Below are 19,705 nucleotides of genomic sequence, written 5' to 3' on the forward strand. Positions count from 1 at the left end.
AAAGGCAATCTTCTGCTTTTTTATAGATAGCAATATGCCTAACTTTCAAAACTCTGAATATTTCCCAGTGCAGAGTGGTCATGAACTGTTGTAGACCAGTTTGTTTGTTTATCAGTCTGATTAATTTTGACTGCATCTGTATAATCACTAATGAGTAGCTGGGCTCTCCATGTGATTTGAAAGGGACTAAAGACAATATACGAAAGGCAGAATGGTGTGGAACTGATTTGGGATGCATGGTTGTGGTTCTTTTTAGCACAGTAAACTTTGGGTTTAACACAGATAATGAGGAATCAAGTTCCTCCTGATCTGCAAAAATTGCAACTCAGGGTCTTTTCCTGTTTTTTGTCTTCTTTTGAGGGAGGTATTTATTTTCACTTTTGAAAGCTTTACAGAATTGAATTGTCTCCCCAAATACACACAAAACCTTCATGTACTTTTAGTTCTTTTCTATGGCAATGACTTACAAATGGTTATCCTGTCTATCCATTTGTGTTTCCTTTAAAAACTTTCTGGCCTCTTGATTTGTTTCACTTAAATTTGAGACTACAACAGAAATCTCAGAGTTGCTCGGATTCACTGGCATGTGTGAAAAGAGATACGTTGGGCAGAAGCCTTGGGTTCTCACATATTCAGTGATGAGGAAAAAATATGTTTTTCTTGCAAGTGTTTTGAAGAATTCTTAGTATTTAGCAACATAATTGCCAAATTTAACTTTTTGTGTTTCAGATTACTGAGATAACTGATACAAGCAAAGAAGTTTATAACCTTCTTATCCGTACTGCATACAGATTTAACCATAGTGGAGAAGAAAACCAAAGGACTGTGAAGCTGCTGAATGAACTTCTTCAAAAACTTACATTGAAAGTTTAGAATTTTAATATGATCTATTTATCAAACCAACAAATTAGGTCTTTACCCAGGTGTCAGATTTCCATTAGCATCTGGCACTGCAGGTTACCAATGGCAGAAAGATACCTATATAAGCTATAGCGGCTTAATTATATTCCTTCATCTATACTGAAAAATAATCTGTTGTTTGGAAATGTTAATCTTTTGAAACATAGTTGTAAATATTAAAGATGCTTGAAAATTTTGTTCTGAGTACTGTCTGTAACAAGAGACCTACATTATCATCATCACTCATCTCCTTGTTGTTTATCTGGCTGATGATCAGTTTTTCTTCCAAATTACTCATGTAGGGTGTTTTAAGCAAGTAATACCCAATAGCTTGATTGGTAAGTTGTTACTAAAATGTTTTTTTCTGTGCTTCTGCTTTTATGAAACTAATGACGATCTCAAGTGATTCATAGTGTTCTCAGGAACTCAGTGAGTGATATTTCCTGAACTCTTTCCTGTGGTGTTATATTTTAGTTAAATGCTATGCTCTGTCTCACTTCTCGAAAATGTATGGTTTATTCCAAGCCTGTGATCCTCCCCTGCAGTATCCTGTGTCTGTAATCCCATTGGCCCAATCTGTTCCGCGCCCACTTTGAATCTCCCTGTTAAGTGTGCCAGGGGGACGGGGCAGTCTCTCTCTTAGCCGGCTCTCGTGGCTGGTGCTCTCTCAGCTCATTTGATGCATTCTCTCCCCCTCCCCTTTCCCCCCTCACTCCCCTTTCCCCCCTCTCCCTCAGAAACCATGCTGCCTTCCAGGGGTAGGACCCCCAATAACCCCTCATCTAATGAGCACCCTCAGAAGCCGTGTGGAGTCTCCTTGCCTGCCTGCTGCTACCAGCGAACTCACAGCTTTTAGGGGGGCCCCCAGGGACACCCCGGGGATCCCCCCAAAACACGCTGTGACACTTTCCTTCTTTTCAAAAATGTTTCCAAAATGAAACTCTTCCCAGATTTGCTAAATACTGCAGCTTTAACAGTTGTTAAAGTGTTCTCCTCCAAGTATTAGACCAATAGCTGGTTTTTGTCAACAGAAACTGCAGGCATAAAATTGCTTGCAGTACAGCCCGCTTAACAATGTGCTGTGACTGATGCCATTATTTATTAATTTAAGAAATATTTAAGAAATATGTCTTTATTCAGACAAAAGAGGGCAAGCAAAACAGAGACATAAGGACATTTTCCAGTTTGAAGGGACAGATTTCCTATAAAGGTTGCAACTCATTGCCTTCATTTTTGTGTCCAGCAGTTATTTGCTTACTTCTTTGTTTAGGTTTTTTGTCTTCTGCAAGGAGCATAAGCAGGTAGCAACAGCTTATGTTTTTTATCCTTAGGAAAGTATTTTTCCCTAGAAGTTTTGTGAACCTGTCTCTAGCTTAACTTGAAAAATAAATATGGAGAATAGTAGTGACGGAGCATCCTAACTTTCCTCAGTTATTTGTTCTTCTGGATTACTTATGTGTAATGCCAACACCTCTGCTATGCTACTAAAAGATGCTACCTGAAATTCTATTCTTGCATATAAAATCCAAGACATGTATCTTGAATTAAGAAAGCTTTTTGAATGTAGCCCTTGTTTTTGAGCAAGGGGAAAGAAAAACAGTGTACTTAGTTTCTTTTGGCTGTAAGAAGTGGAAGGATATTTTCTGTTATGCTGTTAACTGATTTCTTACAATTTTGTTCCCAGTGAGTCATATTATGGAAGTTACATACCCTCTCAGTCAGTTTGCTAGTGAAAAAATAGCCAACACATAATGTATGTCTGCAATGAAAAGGTTGTTTTTCTCTTTATTGATTAAAAATATTTTAAAATGAAAATTCAGAAATAAGTAAGTAGCAATTTTTCTGTTGATAAATAGACATATCTAAAAAACTAAAATCAAGCAACTCATTTTTCTCTTCCCTGAGTACCATAACTGAAAAGCATGAGATTAAATTATTTTTTGGTCACAAACTCAGAGGTATTTGTTTAGTGGAAACAGATGTGGAGTGCTTTATTTAGAATGATAAATAATCTAAAATTTTAACCCAAAGGAAGAATGATTATTTTGTTTTGGTTTTTCTTTTTGTTTGTTGTTGGTTTTTAGGTTGTTTTTTTTTTGTTTTTTTTTTTTGGTTTAATGTCTAACCTGATTGTTGGATGTAAGGCTCTTTGGTTGCGTTTTCTCCATATTGTGCCTATATGAAATTTTAACTATGTAGAAGAAAGATTAGCAACGAATTGCAATATCTAATTCTTGCAGATTATTTAGGTGAATGATATGGGTATTATATTCAGATGTGTATAGCAGTTTTTGGACAGGTATTTTTAAGTATCTTTTCTTTATCAGTGTTTTTATTTTTCCATTAACAAAATGCATGAAAACTCATTTAACAAAATTAATATGCTGATAAACAAGGATAAATCAATTCAAGCAGGAAGGAAATGTACAATGAAGGCAGTAAAAACCCAGAATTAGTAGTGAATTGATATATTCTAGTTTTCTTGTATTTGGCTTTGTAAGAAAAACTGAATTATTTAAATACTAATGAGGATTTACTAGTTTCAGGAGGCTCTAAGGAAGAAACCTAATTGATACTGTCTGTAACTTAAAAAAAGCTACATCTGTACTGGCATTCTTTTTGCTCTTTTTAGCATAGTGGTTATAAATCATAGGTATTTCTTTTTCCTTACTCTTTCACTATGCTTGAATTATGATCTAACCTTGATATAAGCTGTGATTTTGTGGGATGTTGAAGCTACTTCTGTTAGTTTGCCAGTGGAAGGCTACAGAGTAATTTGGTAGATCTGAGTAATGGAAGATTCCTCATACAGTGGCTTCTGCATTATCCATCCAATGTGTATCTTTTCCCCTGTAATTGCTGCTTTCTGGAAATGTTCTTTGGTTCCCTTGCATTCTATGTGCAGCACACACCCTGGTTCTGGACAGTACATAGAGAACTTCTCAAAACTGTTCTGCTTCAAGGCATTTTTTGAATAAGAATACAGACAATAAATTTTACTTCTTTGTTGATTATGCTTCTTTCCAGTGTAAGACTGTGAAGTTGGAGATTTTTGAATTCTGCAAGCTTTGCAGCATGGTGCTGGGTGGTTTCTGTGGATTTTCTTCAGACAGGAAAAAAGGTCATTTTTGTGGCTTTTATTTAATCAAGATCTCAGTACAGTGTCTGTACAAAGCAGAATGTATTTTATTTTGTCATGTGTTGTCAGATACTGCAATTTAGCTGACCAACAGTAACATTTATTGTGTTACTTCTAGCATTTGTGCTTAAGTTTCTGTACTCTCAGCATTGTAAGTGTCAAGAGGTGTTAATATACACAGTGAGTTAATATTTGTTTCTGTAAGCTGAAAACTGTGATATATGTTTGGCTTAGCAGGGATACAATTCAAAAAATCCTGAAGCGTTAGCATTATAGAAGTATAGGATAAAACATCTAGCTTTCATTGCTGTGTTATCTAATGTCAGAATAAAGTACCTAATATTCTGTGTGTATGAGTAATGTCATACTCCATTAAAACGCAGTTTTCTACTAGATCCAGGTTTGAAAAGTCAAAACCTGGAATGTTACAGGATGAGTCCTCCACAAGCACACAGAGCATGTGTTTGAATTTTTTATGCTTTCCTGATAGTCTGCAATGGCTTTCTTAAGCAACCAGCATGTTTTTTGGGGCAACACCAGTAGTTAACCACTATAGCTGAATACTCTAGTGCTAGAGGCATCCCACTAGCACTTCATTCATTGCAGTGTTCAGATGTGTGCTGCTTGAATCCACTTCTCTGGCAAGTTTTCCTTACTTATGATACAAGTTTTCCTAAAGTGCTTGCCTGGATTTAAAAGATGTGCTCATGGTAGACATTCCATTTGCTGCCCTAGTAGAGAGAAGCTTATTCCGGGAATTTGCTGTTAGGTGGTCTGTTCACTAGTGAACGCCACGGAGGCGTTTCCCTTGCTTGCACTGGCACTTCCTTTAACCAAATGTCTGGCTGCTGGGAAGGAATAAACCTCACAAGATCCTTCTGATGGCTTGAGTGTGCTCACTGTTGTCTGAGCTGCCAGGAGCCAGCTAGGGATAAGCATTGGACTGCTGTCAGCCACTGAAACAAAAATTTGAAATGTCAGCTGGCTCTAGCTGAGTTGTAGTGATGTAGTTCATAAGCAATGGTGGTGCTTTAGTTTGTGTTCTATATTCTTGCATGTGTGTGAAGGGAGGCAGTGACAAAAAAGATAAAACCCAACATATTTGAAACTCAACTGTAGGAACTTAGCTGTGATTTTTATATTGACTACTGATAGAATTAGGAAGCAACAATTCCATACATGACATTCCATTAACCTGCATATCAACAAGTAGCAGAAAAAAATCCAGCAGTAGTGTCTTTAATAGGTCTGTATATTTAACTAACTTCACATATCTTACTGCTTTAAAAGCCTCTTTCATAACTCTTCTGTACTATGTCAGATGATGGACTGATTTAATAAAAAAGTAGACCCTCAGAAACAATGACCCTCTCTTTTCTGTCCTTTTCAATAAAAATATTTGTTAGGCCCATGAACTTCTGCAAACGCATGAACGCCATCTTGAAGAAATTGCGTTTTTACATATTCTTGATTAACATTGTGAATTGCACTGTTAAGATGTCTCGTGTATCTGCCAATTAGCCTGGATGTACAGTTCACTCCTTAATGTTTTATTTCTTTAAGCTTTTTAGCTTCTTTAGTTTATTTAAAGGCTTCCAAAATAGGTGCTTGAAATATGTCATTTGCCTGCTACTGTTAAAAGTTTCCTTAATATTTGACATATGAGAAAGCTGCTTCTGTTTGTTTTGACTAATGATGCCATAATTTCTGTTATATATAGTTTTTTCTGAACATAGGACTTCAGCTTTTTTATTTCCAACTAACTTGTAATGGTAGCTGGTGATACAAATTTCCTATCTGTACCATTGTTCCTTGTAGAGACTACCAGTAACTGTTTAAGTGCTTTTAATCTCATGACTGTGCTGCACTTCCATATCAGCTTCAGATGTCTGCAAATAGAGAGGGAAAAGCCAGTATCGGATTCCATGGAAGAGGAGAGAAGCCTTGAAATATGACACAGGATTAATTTATAAGATGGAAATTGGTGATACGTATCTGTGAACTCGGGCGCTTTGTGAGTTTCTAGTAGGGAGGACCAATAGCAGCATCTTTTCTGGAAATGTAAGAAAAGTGCCAGTGTTTTTTCCATGGATCAGTAAATTTCTCCAAGTTCATTGCAAACCCCACTATTATGTTTCAGCTGTCTTTTCTTGTGTGTTTGCTTCTTTTCTGAAGTACAAATGGTCAGCGCTGAGCAATTTGCTACACAGGCACAACTTTCAGGCCAGACCAAATTGCTGTAGCTGCTTTCTCTGACTGGCTTGTCCTAGGCCAGTGGATACTGACCAAATGTCAAGCCCAAACCTTGCAATTAAGCAGTAACATCTGTTTAGGAAAGATAATTTCATTGGTATTTAATGTCTTCAGATAACAGCTGTTGACTCTTTTTCATTGTGGCTCTTCTGATCTTGATTTCACAAGTTCTCCTGCTCGTATTGGTAGAGCAGTGCACACCACATGCACCTACTCTTTAGGCAGAAGCATTGCCTTCCTTTCTGGCCAGGATCCAAGATTAATCTACAAATAGTAGATCCAGTCTCTTTATTTTTCTTTTGTTGTTTTTATTCTTAAAATGTAATACCCTAAACCTAAGTAAACATAATAGAACGAAGTTTGAGAACTTGCATATAAAATCAAGTATGGGCTGAATATCTGTTTTTCTGCTGAGATCCTTCACTCATAGACTTGTATCTAACCACCAGCATCCTATAGGTCAGTTGTTCCCTGCCCTGATTTCTTCAGATTTGCCAAACGTGTAGAAGAATGAAAAAACAGAATTTGGTATCCATGCTGTCACACCTCTGCTTCAAAAATCACACATTTGAACAGCCCAATTGGTGCACCACTTAAATGGTTAACATGGATTTTGGACAGTTCTTCAAAATGCATTTTAGAGTCTGGGAATCCACAGGCACTTCAAGAAAGTATAAGAAGAACTGCCATGTGACATCTTGCTGTGCTGCCATTTTCGTAATTTTCCTATCAATTTAGTTCTCGTTTGTGAATCTGAAAGACAGTTTAGCTCATGATTTTTCAGACATTCAGGGAGAAAGCAGGAGGAAGAACCATTAAGAAGGTTCTTCCTGACCACATTGGGTCCTCACCACCTCTAAAGCATAACCAAAAAGCACAGTCTTTAATAGCTGTATTTCAAGACAAAGGGGGGACTAATTTTTGGTTTTGCATGTTATAAACCTGTGGTTTTGATGCTGAATGCCTTTGATGCAAAAATACAGTGCTACACCCGCTTTTAGCACTGACCTTCGTTCTGCGATGTAGAACTTGGCTCAGCATCACATCTACCCTTCAGTTGATGCTGGCATTACTTCATACTGGTAACAGTGAATCAACTAGCTTAAGAAATAAATAAGACTTGTCTTTCTATTTATTTAGTCTGGATGCTTTCTAGTTTCCATTCCTTCCTTCCAACTATCAAGTAAATTTACGTTCATGTGATTTGACTGAAGAAAGGAGAAGCAAGTGCTGGCAAGAAGGCGTGTGCAGAAACTGTAAAATGTCAGTAGGTGGGCTTTCCTGTTCTCGTATAAAACTGACAGTCTTGTGATTATTTATCTGACTCTTCATTTTTGTAAAGAAGTGTGCTGGTTTAGGCTTAGGTAGAGTTAATTTCCTTCTCAGAGGCTGATGTGGGGCTGAGTTTTGGATTTGTGTTAAACACAGGGTTGATAATAAAAGAGCTGGTTTTGCTATGGGCGATCAGGACTTTCACAGAACCAAGGCCTTTTCTGCTTTTCAGAGTCATGCTGGGGAGGAACTTGGGAGTGCATGGGAGGTTGGGACAGAATACAGCCAGGACAAGTGACCCAAACTGACCAAAGGGATATTTCAGACCATATGACATCATGCTCAGGATATAAAGTGGGGGAAGACGGAGGAATGTCTCAGAATACTTAGGAAATTCTAGATGAGTTAGCTCTTCTGTTTGGTTGCTTCCTTGTCCTTTCTTGCATTTTTTTTCTGCTGACTAGTCTGGGCATCAGCGATTGAGGCCGGGAAGAGAAATGCACTTAGGTGTCTGGTGAAGTCTTTGTTATAGAAGACATCAGACATCAGACAAGACTCATGAGTACTGGGAACTGTAGCACAAAGGTAGATATTTTATGGCTTTAAAAAAACCACAAGATACGTTATTAAAATGACCACAAGATGCATTTTTTTTTTTTTTAAGATATTAAGAATTATGTTGTGGAATAGGGTTTTCAGTGAACTGGAGTATGGTTTTTTGCTCAGTATGTGGGTGTATTTCAAATATTACTCTTATCTTAGTACATTATTATGTGAATGTTTTTTTCAAAGTAAAATACCATTAAGTTACTGGTAAAAATTTGAATGGCCTTAGATATTTCATGTATTATTCTTAAATAATGTGTAGTGAAAGTGAGACCTGCTGCAGCACGCACAAGTCTGAGCTGGCACTTGCCTGCAGTACGGAGGCCTGGAAGGTGTGGATTTTCTAGATATGTACAGTCCAGTATCTGCACGGAAAGAATCAATCCCAAACTAATAGAGCCTTTGGAACATAATGGCTCATGGTAACTCAGCTGTTTGCTGATTCTTACAAAAGCAGCATGGTTTCTTCCCACATACCTCTGAATGCAGAGAAGCCTACAAACAAACACCTAAAATTTTCGTAGTACAAATACCAGTTTTCAAGACTTTCATCAGCTGTGGAGATGAACTGGCTGGTGCAGTGCTCTGCACAATACATTTTAATGCTCCATATAACTTTTTAAATTTCTGTTGGTAGCATCCTTTTTCATAGTGCTTTTTCCATGTCAGAAATCCTTAGGGTCCTTATGCCAACTTGTTTCCTCAAGCCACTCGCTGCATTTCCAGTCAGATCTTTGTTTCCAGACCATTTTCCTTCCCTATTTTGTGTCAGGCATGGGCAATAGGGTACAGCTAATTCCCTTCTAAAGGAGAAGTCACAGAGACAGCAGCAGTTGCAACCACCTCCCAGCAAAGCTGCAGACAGAAAACAGCTGTCAGCAAAATTGAGTGTTTTACTTGGTGCTTGCAACAGAAAGTGTATGGCAAGAAATGAATGCATTGCCACTGAGGGACTCACAGGGCCACTCCCTTGTTATGGTCTGCCTTTACTCTGAAAAAGCAACCCAGTAAGAAGCATGATGGTGATGGCAAGCCTAACTATATGGATACAGTTTTAATTTTTCATCTGAGATTCATTTTCAGAGCTGAAAGGCACATCCAGAAAAGAATCACTGAGATCTTAACTAGATGCTGGCCTGATGAAGTGGGAGATAGTCCAGCCCTGAGCTTTCTAATGCAATTCAGAATAACATTACCACTGTGTTTGGAAAGGACTAAATTAGGGATGGGAGGGGAAAAAAAAACCCTACAAAATGCTCTATTTTATTTAGAGGGGGCTGCCTATGAAAGAAGTAAATGAAACCTAAGAGCAAAGGCACACCTGTATAGATGCCTGGATTGTCATAGCCACATACAATCAGAATACACTGAATTGGAAGCAACCCACAAGGACCACTGAGTCCATCTCCTAGATGGAGGTATTGTTTGAAAAGATATGACTTCCTGTAATGATTTAGTTACAGGAAGTTTGGAAATAGATTTTGTTGTTGTTTACTTTTATTTGCTACAATTAGATTCTGCAACCTCCTTCTGTCAGGAACTCAATATAGAAACACCTGCCTGAGAGAAAACCATAATGTTGGTGGTTTGTTGGTTTTTTCTGTTAGGCTTTTGATAGGGCCTATTGAAAACTTGCATGTGCAGGACCTATTGCTCCAGCTGGATCCCTACAAACCTATGGGGCCTGATAGGATTCATCCAAGAATCCTTCCAGAGCTGGCTGATATAATTGCAAAATGTCTCTTTTGAGTGGTCTTGGGAATCCAGAAGTCCCAGCTGACTGGAAGCTGGCAAATATTTGTCCCGATTTTCAGGAAGGCAAGGAGGATCCAGGAAATGACAGGTCTGACAGTCTCACTCCAGTGCCTGATAAAGTTATGGAGAAGTTTATTCTGGGGGTGTTGAGAAACACCTGAAAGACAACACAATCATTGGTCACAGCCAGCTTGTCTTCATGAGAAGAATGTCTAGCTTATTAACTTGGTTCCCTTTCATGACTCGGTAACCCACCCAGCTGGCCAAGGGAAGCCAGTAAAGTTTTTGATACTGTCTCTTACAGGATCCTTCTGGACCTAATGCGCAGCCCACATCTGGATAAACACATAATGGGATGGGTGAGCAGCTGGGTCATGGGTCAGGCACGAAGGGTTACAGTGAATGGAGTGACATCAGACTGGGAACCTGTCACTGGATGGACTCCACAGGGCCCCATCCTCAGCCCTCTGCTCTTCAACATCTTCATAAATGACCTGGACACAGAACTGGAAGGGATACTGAGCAAGTTCACAGATGGTACAAAACTGGGAGGAGCCGTTGACTCCCTCCAGGGCAGGGACACCCTGCAGAGAGACCTCCACAAATCAGGGGTTTGGGCAATCATCAACCATATGTAGTTCAACAGAGGAAAGTGCTGGATTCTGCATCTGGGATGGGGCAACCCTGGATGTATGGACAGACTGGGAAATGAGATGCTGTAAGCAGTGCCATGGAAAGGGACCTGGGGTCCTGGCAGGTTGAACATGGGTCAGCAGTGCCCTGGCAGCCAGGAGGGACAACCCTCTCCTGGGGTGCATCAGGCCCAGCATTGCCAGCCAGGCAAGGAAGGAGATTGTTCTGCTCTGCTCTGAGCTGGGGCTGCCTCACCTCCAGTGCTGGGGTCAGTATTGCTATACCAGGAGCACCTGAGGCCACTTGGTCTGTTCAGCCTGGAGGAGACTGAGGACAGACCTCACTGCAGTTACAACTTCTTCATAAGGGGAAAAGGAGTGGCAGGCACTGCTCTCTCCTCTGTGGTGATCAGTGACAGGACCTGAGGGAATGGCCTGAAGCTGTGTCAGGGGAGGTTTCAGTTGGGTGTTAGGAAGAGGTTCTTCCCTCAGAGGGTGGTTGGGCACTGGAACAAGCTCCCCAGGGAAGTGGTCACAGCACCAGCCTGACAGAGCTCAGGAAGCATTTAGATAATGCTCTCAGGCACAGGGTGCGACTTGGGGATGGTGCTCCATGCAGGGCCAGGACCTGAATTCAGTGACTTTTGTGGGTCCCTTCCAACTCATCTTATTATGTGATTCTGTAAATAATTAGAGGGTTATATGGTTCACTTCCAGTGCTCTTTACATGATTCAGAAGGGTAATGTTTATATCATGTTAATGACCCTACTAAACAATACATACATGAATCTCCTATGCTCTCTGATGAGTTATGGTGACAGTAACTGTTCAGTTACTTCAGCTTTCTTCTTCATCTGGAGCCTCACTCTGTATCACAATGCTTGTATTAGCAACAAAAGGCCCCATAAGCCCTGATGAAGGGCAAGGTCTGCCACCTCTTTGCCATTTTTTAGGTTTTTTTGAGTTTGTATTTTATTTTCTGATCCTTTTCTCAGTTGCTACCACGCATGATGGATCATGAAGTTGTAGTGAGGGGAAATGTTCAAGTTAATACTGCTGAAGCAGACTGTAAGAGCTGTAGCAAACAAAACAAATTACTGCTGTACTCAAAAAACAAACAAACAAACAAAAAGACAAGAAGATAATTTTGAAAGAATAATTTATTTTGATACTTTTATTATTATCAAAGAGGATTTTATATAAGACAACAGAGTGCAAGGGAAATAAGTTCACAGATTTTTGTGGTTTAAATTCTTAACCCTCTGAAAGGAAAAATTAAGATGCCTTCTAAAAATGTAGAGATTCATTGACCAGGGAAGAAGAGATACACTTGACATACCATTGCAAAAGAAGCATCACATGGGTATGAAAGACACTTTCAGAAAATGGGGAGGTCTGACATTTCTAGTAAAATTTAACCTAAACATGACAGAGAGAGCATGATGATCTTTGTTTTTTCTTCAGTCTCATCCCAACACCAGGATGATGGCAGGTAACTTTCCACAGTTTATTTCTGCTTCTATCTAATCTTATAAGCCCCACCCTAGCCCCTGATGATTTTATACTGAGGTTTTCTAATACAACATAGAAGTTACAACCAAAATTTTTAGTACACAAGACAGTTTCATCCATTTTCAGAATGCCCAAATTAATAAGGTTGTTCAAATCAAGAATCTTTGGCATCTGTAAACCAGAATGATTGTATTACCAAAGTGCAAGGATAAACCCCAAAATTCTTGTATCAAAGAATTACCGAGAGTCAGAGTAACGTGTGCATGTGTAGTTTGTTTTGTGTGCATGTGTTCTCAGTTACAGTGGACCTCTAGAAATACAGAAAGGTAAGTATTTCTGTCAGCTGATTGTTTTAGCAGTCACATAATCCTTCCTTTGATGTCCTGGGTCAATGAAATCCTAGTACCATTTGGTTTAGTAGAAGATCTATTAAAAGAGTTGTCTGTGATCTTTCCTGCAACGGAAACAGCATTTAAAGTTATTACCCTGTCACAATGAAGGAATATCTGTGCATTCTTGATTGCCCCAGCTTTCCAAATTGAGTTATATTTTAGGTTACCAGTAGAGTGTAACTCTAGCTACAGAGTTAACAATGTTCTCTTTAGCTTCCTAAAGCTACCACAACAAGGCCTGGAGAAGACAGGGAGAGATCCATGGTGAAAGCACTAACTCTCTTGGTTATTAGCAGGTTACTCTGAAAATAATGTTGGAGGCAAGTTACCACAGCAATACTGTGTGATGTGCTACAAATCCACATACCTTCTCATCTTTAGCCAACAGTCCTCTTAAACAGCACTGAGGTAGCTTTTCCACCTTAGGCCATTCAGTGTCTAACATCAGGATATCATAATGTGTACTGATTCCGTTTTTGAGAGAAAACAGCAACATTTCTCAAAGACTTTTAGGAAAAGTACATCTTGTTTTTGCCCTAGGGCTCGACTCCTGTTCCTGCTGAACTGAGCCAGTGTATAAAATCAGAACTGTTATCAGCTCAGTAGGCACCGGAGGACGGGTCCATCAACAGCCTGGAACAACAGGAGCAGCAGTAAGTTGTTTCCGACTGGAGCTGCCACCATTTCCTGCAAACAACATACAGTGCTAAGCTAAAACTGCAGAGAGGATCGTGACAGCATCCATTAAAGAGAAGACTATAAAACAAAAGCTTTATTGATAATTTCAGGTTAAACTCACAAACATTATTTCCTCTGACCTTTAGGAAAAAGCATGGTAACCAAATTACTGTAGGCAATGCCTTACACTTGCAATCAGACTGAGAGCTTAAGGAGCACTATTTATTCTCAACTAAAACTAAAAGTCTTTGGTCCTTCCCAGGTTGCCTCTGCCTCTTATTCTCCATACACTGAACCTTGGACACAAGCATTCATCACAAATCTGCTCACTCAGCAGCAAGGGATCTCATGCAGCAAATGCTCTCTAACCTGCAGAGAGTCTCCTCTCCCTTCTCTTCAGGTGCAGAACTTAGCCACTGTGAACAAAGAGGAAAACAATCACTGTTCACCAGTCAGCTAAGCTCTGCACCTCGCCAGAGAGATCTCAGTCTCAGCAGAGATAGTTTTCGGAGGAGGTTCTTCTGTGATGCTCTGCTGCTTTCCTCTGATTTTGGTGGGTTTGGGGGGTTTGCTTCTCTTTCTCTAGTTTTTTTTTTTTTTTTTTTTTTTTTTTTTTTGTTTTTTTTTTTTTTTTTTTGTGGGTGTGTGGTTTTTGTTGTTTGTTTGATAGATGAAGAGGATTCCGTGCTGTGCACCCATCAAACTGTTTATGGTGAGTTTCATGCTAGCAGCTGTGGTCATGGCTGCGTGGTAATCCCTGGCAATGTGATTTTAATCTTAAGTCACAAATCATCATGCCAGGAACCCAAACAGCCATAACATTAAAAGAAAGCTGTGCAGTCACACAGAGTATTGTACTCAGGATCTTTAGATTTTATGTTACAGTTCACCATGCACTTCCACGCTGTCTGTAAAGTCAAAGGGGTAATTCTAGACTATTGCTAATACCTGCATACCATGTAATTTTTCTGTGCTAGATACTTACCATCAAAAACTTGTAGAAATTTTGATTTAATTATTTCTGGCCTTCAGACACTTGAAGACACCTACCAGATTAAGAACTGTTGAACATAACTCAAATTCCTGTGAGTCCTTAATAATTGGGAGTATCCAAGAGAGTCTCTTTAGCCCTAACTATTTAAAAAGGTATCTCTCCTACGCCACAACTGATATCCTGCCACTCTACAGTGTCATCCACCTTTCCCAAAAAGTTTTCTTGGCAGGCACAGTTCTTGTCTATACAGAAGAACAACATGGCTTTTCATAATCAAACTTGCCTTCATAGTATCTGTCATTGGCTGTATTTTGTATAAACATAGCAAAAAATCACTACAAAATCAAGTGGAACTCACAGTCAAATACTGCTAGAACAGGAGAAAATTAAGATTTTTGCTTGGTATCAATTAGCTGACGATGTTTTTTGCTAAATTAGAAGCCTAAATTTTGATACCACAAATCAGCAGAAAAATTTTGTGAACAACCACGGCAATCAGTCTGTTGGATGAGTTATATGATTAACCAAAAATCTGAGGTATGCTGTACTTGAAGAAACTTTAATACAAATCTTAATGGGTTGTATGTTAAACATGCATGTGCAGACATTGTAAGGCTACCTCCAACTGTTCAGACAGAGAATTGGAAAGTATATTTTCAAATTTATAGCCTACAGAAATCTTCATTCCATAAATATTTTTGCAATTCTGCTTTTTCTGGTGATTCCTCTCCTTTCACTTCATAAACAAACTAGCTTCTTCATGTTAAGGCTACTTTTCTTACCTCATAATCAGTCTTCAAAACCTCCATACCCTTAACACAAGAACATTTTAATTATCAGCTTGTTCTCACATGATATTTGCTTCCAAGTCCATAGTTTCCTATTTCCACTGTGGGATCAGGCTCTTTTCAAAGACTATGCTGCCTGTCAAGTAAACATGCAGCTCTATTAAACAGAAATGCTCCTTCCACAATTGAAATTTTTGTAAGCAGAGTTAGGAATACAGAATGGGAAACAACTGTAGGCAGAGCCTGGCCTTCTTTGGCCATTTGGACTTACAGTTGCCTCTTGTACAGTCCATTACAACAAAGCCATTCTCCATGTTCTCCAGCTCTGCCTACATGTATGTAACTCACTGCTTTTGCAGCTGAGCGTAAGAAAAAGAAAAAAAAAACAAGCCAACAAGATATATAACGAGAGTTATTTCTCAGCCTAAGCAGCCACAAGCTGTATGGTATGCCATAGTTTATCATGTTCACTGAGCTTGGCATATTCTTTCTATTTGAAGCAAAATCAGGGTGTTAGGATTAAAATTAAAAATTACCTTTTCAGAATAACATCTCTGCCACCACTTTGGCTGAGGATGCATCCATATGTTCTTGTACTGCAGCAAAGCATTTCCGTGCAAGTTCTTGTTGTTTTGCATCTTCATTCACCATTAATTCACCATAGAGATACACACCCATAGCCTGAAAGAGGAACATAACACACAAGCATCCTACCACCAGTAATAACTAGTTAGCTGGGTTTTTGCTACTGACCTCCTAGTATTCATTTAAACTAAAAATGAAACAAAATAGGCAATCCAAAACACAGAAAATACCATTTACTCTCTAATGTCTATTCTCCCCCCGGAATAACTAATTTTCTCTTTATCTCTTTAGCCTAAGGATGGTTGTCTATATGCTGTGTTGACACTGCAAAAACACATTATTAATGTAAGAATTTTGTGTTACGGCATGACAAGAAAATCATTCCTCACTCCACTTTCCTTGCCACTGTTCAAGTTGAATACTGTTTCTTTTTACCAACTATCTGATTTTTTCCTAAACGTCCCTTAAGAAAAAAGCTTCTCCTTCCTTCAACAGGATACAGATTTTCTTTCCAATTGTCACGTTTATTCACACATCCATGAACAAAGACTCAAGTACTCCACTCTAAAATTCCTATTTGGCAATTCTGAAACTGGACATCAACTGAATATAGTCACGTCTGTGTTTGACTCCCTTTATATCAGAGATACAGTTTAACATGCATAAATTCTGATTGGGTACAAAGGCAGGCTTTTCCTAACTATTTATTCTGGACATAGCAGCTATAAAAAAAGGTAATGGGGCTCCTGTAGGGAGATCTGCGCAACTTTTACCACTGCCAACAAAGCTCTGGCCAACTTAACGGGAAACATATTGGAGATTGTCCTTTTTTGTTTTTCTGATGATACATTTTTTTCAGCTAATTACAGGAATTCAGTAAATGTTAAACTGCACTTACCAAAACCGGATTACACATGTGACAAAATATTAGCAGCTTAGCATGCTGACTTTTACAATTATTGTTTGGACGCTTGCAGGAGCAGAAAAATTTGGATAGCATTGAAAAAATAGAATTTTTAATGCTATTCCTTGCAATTTCTAGCATTGGGTGGTAAGCCTTTAAAACCCCTTCAGCAAGAAGAGAAATTTAAAAACGACTGGAGTAAAAGGAGAAAGTCTCGGAGTGGCAGGAACCTGCCAGACTCCTTGCCAATTCCTTAAGCATGTTCTGATGCCAAGAAAACCAAAACCTCAGATTTCCAAGGTTTGCAGCTGCATCAAGGTCTGGCAGCCACACAAAAGGCCTTGGAGCTGGACTCCAGTTACTCTCATTGAGAATTTTTTAAATGGTGAAATTTTCTTACTATAGGAACTACCTTCTCTACCCAGTGTTTATAACTCTCCCCTAGGTCTAAAAATTAATATGCAGTAAACACACTAGTGTTTTGTAGAACTTCAAAAGATTTAAACAGTCCATTTACATTTTTCCCAGACTTTTAAAAAAAGCTATGTTACATGATCAGTACAGACATGCAACTGTTCTAAGTACTAATCACACCAGAAGCTCGTTGTGCCATTAACTGTATGCACTGCTGAAGTAAATGAAATGAAGATTATTTTTAAAAGCTGCAAAAAATTATTTACCTACACTGCAAAAAATGTCTTTACTTGGCATAATAGCTATTCCAAACATAATGCAATTCTGTATTGTTTTATCAACTCAAGGATTTCCTGAACCCCAAAACACCAGGTTCTGCTAGTGGTTATCTCCATCTGTCACGGTTTGACGCTAGCGTGATGCCAGCGCCTCCATGAAAATGTACTTTTTTAAATAATTGCTGTGAGATGTGATCAGGAACAGAGCAGAGTAGGCCCAAGCTTAATAACAAAGGAAAGAACTTTATTAAACTACTACTACTATAAAAACTACAAACACTAAATCCTGGATGAAGACCCTCCAAAACACCCCTCCTCCTCCCACCTAATTTCTAAACAAACTCAACACTGAGACACCACCCGGGATCCTGATCAAGTTGCCACCCTTCAGATATTCAAATACTCAGTCCTTCAAGGGAGACAGGAGTCTCTCCTGTGCCACAGACCCCCCAGGAAACACAATTGCCACCCTTGTGTTTCCATGTCACACATGGCAACCGCCCGGAGAAAATCTGCCATGGTGACACTCTCCTTTCCATGTCACAGTGCTCTCACCACCGTGCATGGACAGACTGCGCATAGGGCTCCTTTAAGGATGCTTTGCCAAGGACCAAAAGAGACAACAGTTCAGTTTCTCATCCTGGGACTACAGTCCCCCCCATTTTCCCCTGGGGCTGAGGGTCCAAGAACAGAGGTCTTCTTCTCCTCTTCTTCTTCCTCGAAGACAGAGGGCTTCTCCCCACCTTCTCCAACTCTCCTCTGTTCTCTCTACTCTGCTGGTAATCACTGAAACAGGTCTCTTGGCACTCCAACGCACCCCCCCCAAGTGCATCTTCTGTCAGGAGAATTTGGTTCAGTCTATAGCTAACAAGAAAAGTCCAGCCACAAGCCACTCCATCATCTCCTTCCAACTCAAGAATTTCTTCTTCCATCATCTTGGATCCCAGACTGTCTCTCTTGTACTTCAAATCAAGGAGGAGTAATATTTTACAAAGCCTTCATTTCTCAGGAAAGGGTTAACAGTTCAGACTCCCTGGACGGCTGATATATCTGCCCAGCAGCCGATTCCCAAGGCCAAGGCTGGGCGCCTTCCCCCCCCACCTCCTTCTCCTCTGCACCGGCAAAGTTACAGGTCCCGTCCGGACTCTCTGTCTCTTCCCTCTGGAGGGAGATGACAAAGGCATCTCCGCTTCTCTCCACCCTTCCGTCCACAGGAGCTGGCTCGGTTCCAGTCCTTCTACCCCTCGGCTCACCTCGACCAGGCCTCATGGCTTCCCCTCCCCCACCCAGCCCCATGGCTGGGCAGGGGAGGTCTGCACAGCACCCTGACCGGAACCAAAGAGAGCGAGCTCTTGGGAGTTCCTGCTTTTAACCCCCTGTGTTCTCAGAGGCGTATCCCTATCTTCAGTGGTCACTTCAGGTGCCAATATCCAAACTTGACCACTGATTGGTTTGACCCAACTTCCTGAAAAAATCACTTCCATGTCAAACCACGACACAGAATTCAAATATGCACAATCTATTTAACTCCTTATGAAATAATGTTATTTTATGTCTTTTTTTGTTTGTTTGTTTTAATAGAGAGCTTGCCAAGAGCTCTGAGGCCTTGTTAATTGGCTGAGATATAAATAGGAGGTATACTTTGAAGCTATTATTCATGACAAACTGCAGTAATTCAAATGTGTTCTGTTGGCTGAAAGCAGAAAATCCACATTGGCTGTAAATAGCTTTGTTAATTGTGAGCATAAAAGGTAAATACATTAATATCTTTTCTAGATTTTGATGTATCTTCACAATTTTCTTTTTTTTAACATACATTTGAATATTTAAAATTCATCCAAGCAGTGAATGTCTTGATTTTATAGGGCTCACAGTGAATAAAGATAAAGAAAAGAATAAAAGAAATAGAAAATAACAAGGTAGAGGTGTAGTTAGAATTTCAAGTTCACAGTGGCCTAAATAAAAGGCCATAGTAAGGGAATAATGTATGTCCAGCCTTTTAATGCCTCCACAATCCTCTCTTACCATGTCCCTACCCATGGAGAGGCTAGCATTCCCTGGATGTGCTATACTGCTTCTGGCTGTTATCTTCACAACTGATGTTACCACAGCACTGACTGCTTTGCACCTACCTCATACCTGTACTGACATTCACAGCTCCACTTACCTTCCTCATCCTGCAAAAGGAACCTGCTGAGAAGTGTCTTCCCAGCATCATTCATACCTCTGGCTTGCATAAAATGCAAGAAGAGGAGGAATTCTATTTCACCACTTGACAGAGGATCAGCAGTCTTTAGGTTTAGGTGGGGTTGAATACCCTTCCCTAAGTGGCTTCCTTAAACTACAACGCTTAGGGGACCACAGAAGAAAGAAATGAATACACAGCCATGTTTTTGACAAACTGCAGCAAGAAAATATACTATTTTTTTCAGCATAAGGGTGTTAAAAAGTTGATTTTTTCAAAGTACTAGTTAAATGTAACTTACCTGATCCTCTCTGAGGAATCTCTCAATGTCTCCATACCCAGGCTCATATTTGTGTTTAATGACAAGTTCACACCACCGATGACGAACCTTTGGGAAGAAAAATAAAACTAGGTAAA

At 39.6% G+C, this 19,705-nt stretch overlaps 2 protein-coding genes across 11 annotated transcripts in view; one reads left to right on the top strand and one right to left on the bottom strand.

Moving 5' to 3' along the window:
• The window catches only part of FANCC (FA complementation group C), a 77,221-nt gene extending 76,125 nt beyond the window's left edge, over window positions 1-1,096 (top strand). For all 6 annotated transcript variants that reach the window (XM_068177590.1, XM_068177591.1, XM_068177589.1 and 3 more), the window contains one exon: window positions 730-1,096. In XM_068177590.1, the coding sequence (XP_068033691.1) occupies window positions 730-873 (144 nt within the window). In that variant the 3' untranslated portion in view covers window positions 874-1,096. The remainder of the gene's footprint in view (window positions 1-729) is intronic.
• A 10,621-nt stretch (window positions 1,097-11,717) lies between these two features.
• AOPEP (aminopeptidase O (putative)) overlaps window positions 11,718-19,705 on the bottom strand; it is a 194,324-nt gene continuing 186,336 nt past the window's right edge. For 3 of the 5 annotated variants that reach the window (XM_068176670.1, XM_068176667.1, XM_068176668.1), the window contains 3 exons: window positions 19,590-19,676; window positions 15,459-15,603; window positions 11,718-12,524 (listed from right to left, as the gene is read on the bottom strand). In XM_068176670.1, coding sequence (XP_068032771.1) covers window positions 15,463-15,603; window positions 19,590-19,676 — 228 coding nt within the window. In that variant the 3' untranslated portion in view covers window positions 11,718-12,524; window positions 15,459-15,462. Of the gene's footprint in view, window positions 13,557-15,193; window positions 15,282-15,458; window positions 15,604-19,589; window positions 19,677-19,705 lie in introns of all 5 variants that reach the window. The other 2 variants (XR_010994526.1, XM_068176669.1) reach the window with 2 other exon arrangements.

This window comes from Anomalospiza imberbis, chromosome Z (assembly GCF_031753505.1).
Source record: "Anomalospiza imberbis isolate Cuckoo-Finch-1a 21T00152 chromosome Z, ASM3175350v1, whole genome shotgun sequence".
Taxonomy (NCBI): Eukaryota; Metazoa; Chordata; class Aves; order Passeriformes; family Viduidae; genus Anomalospiza; species Anomalospiza imberbis.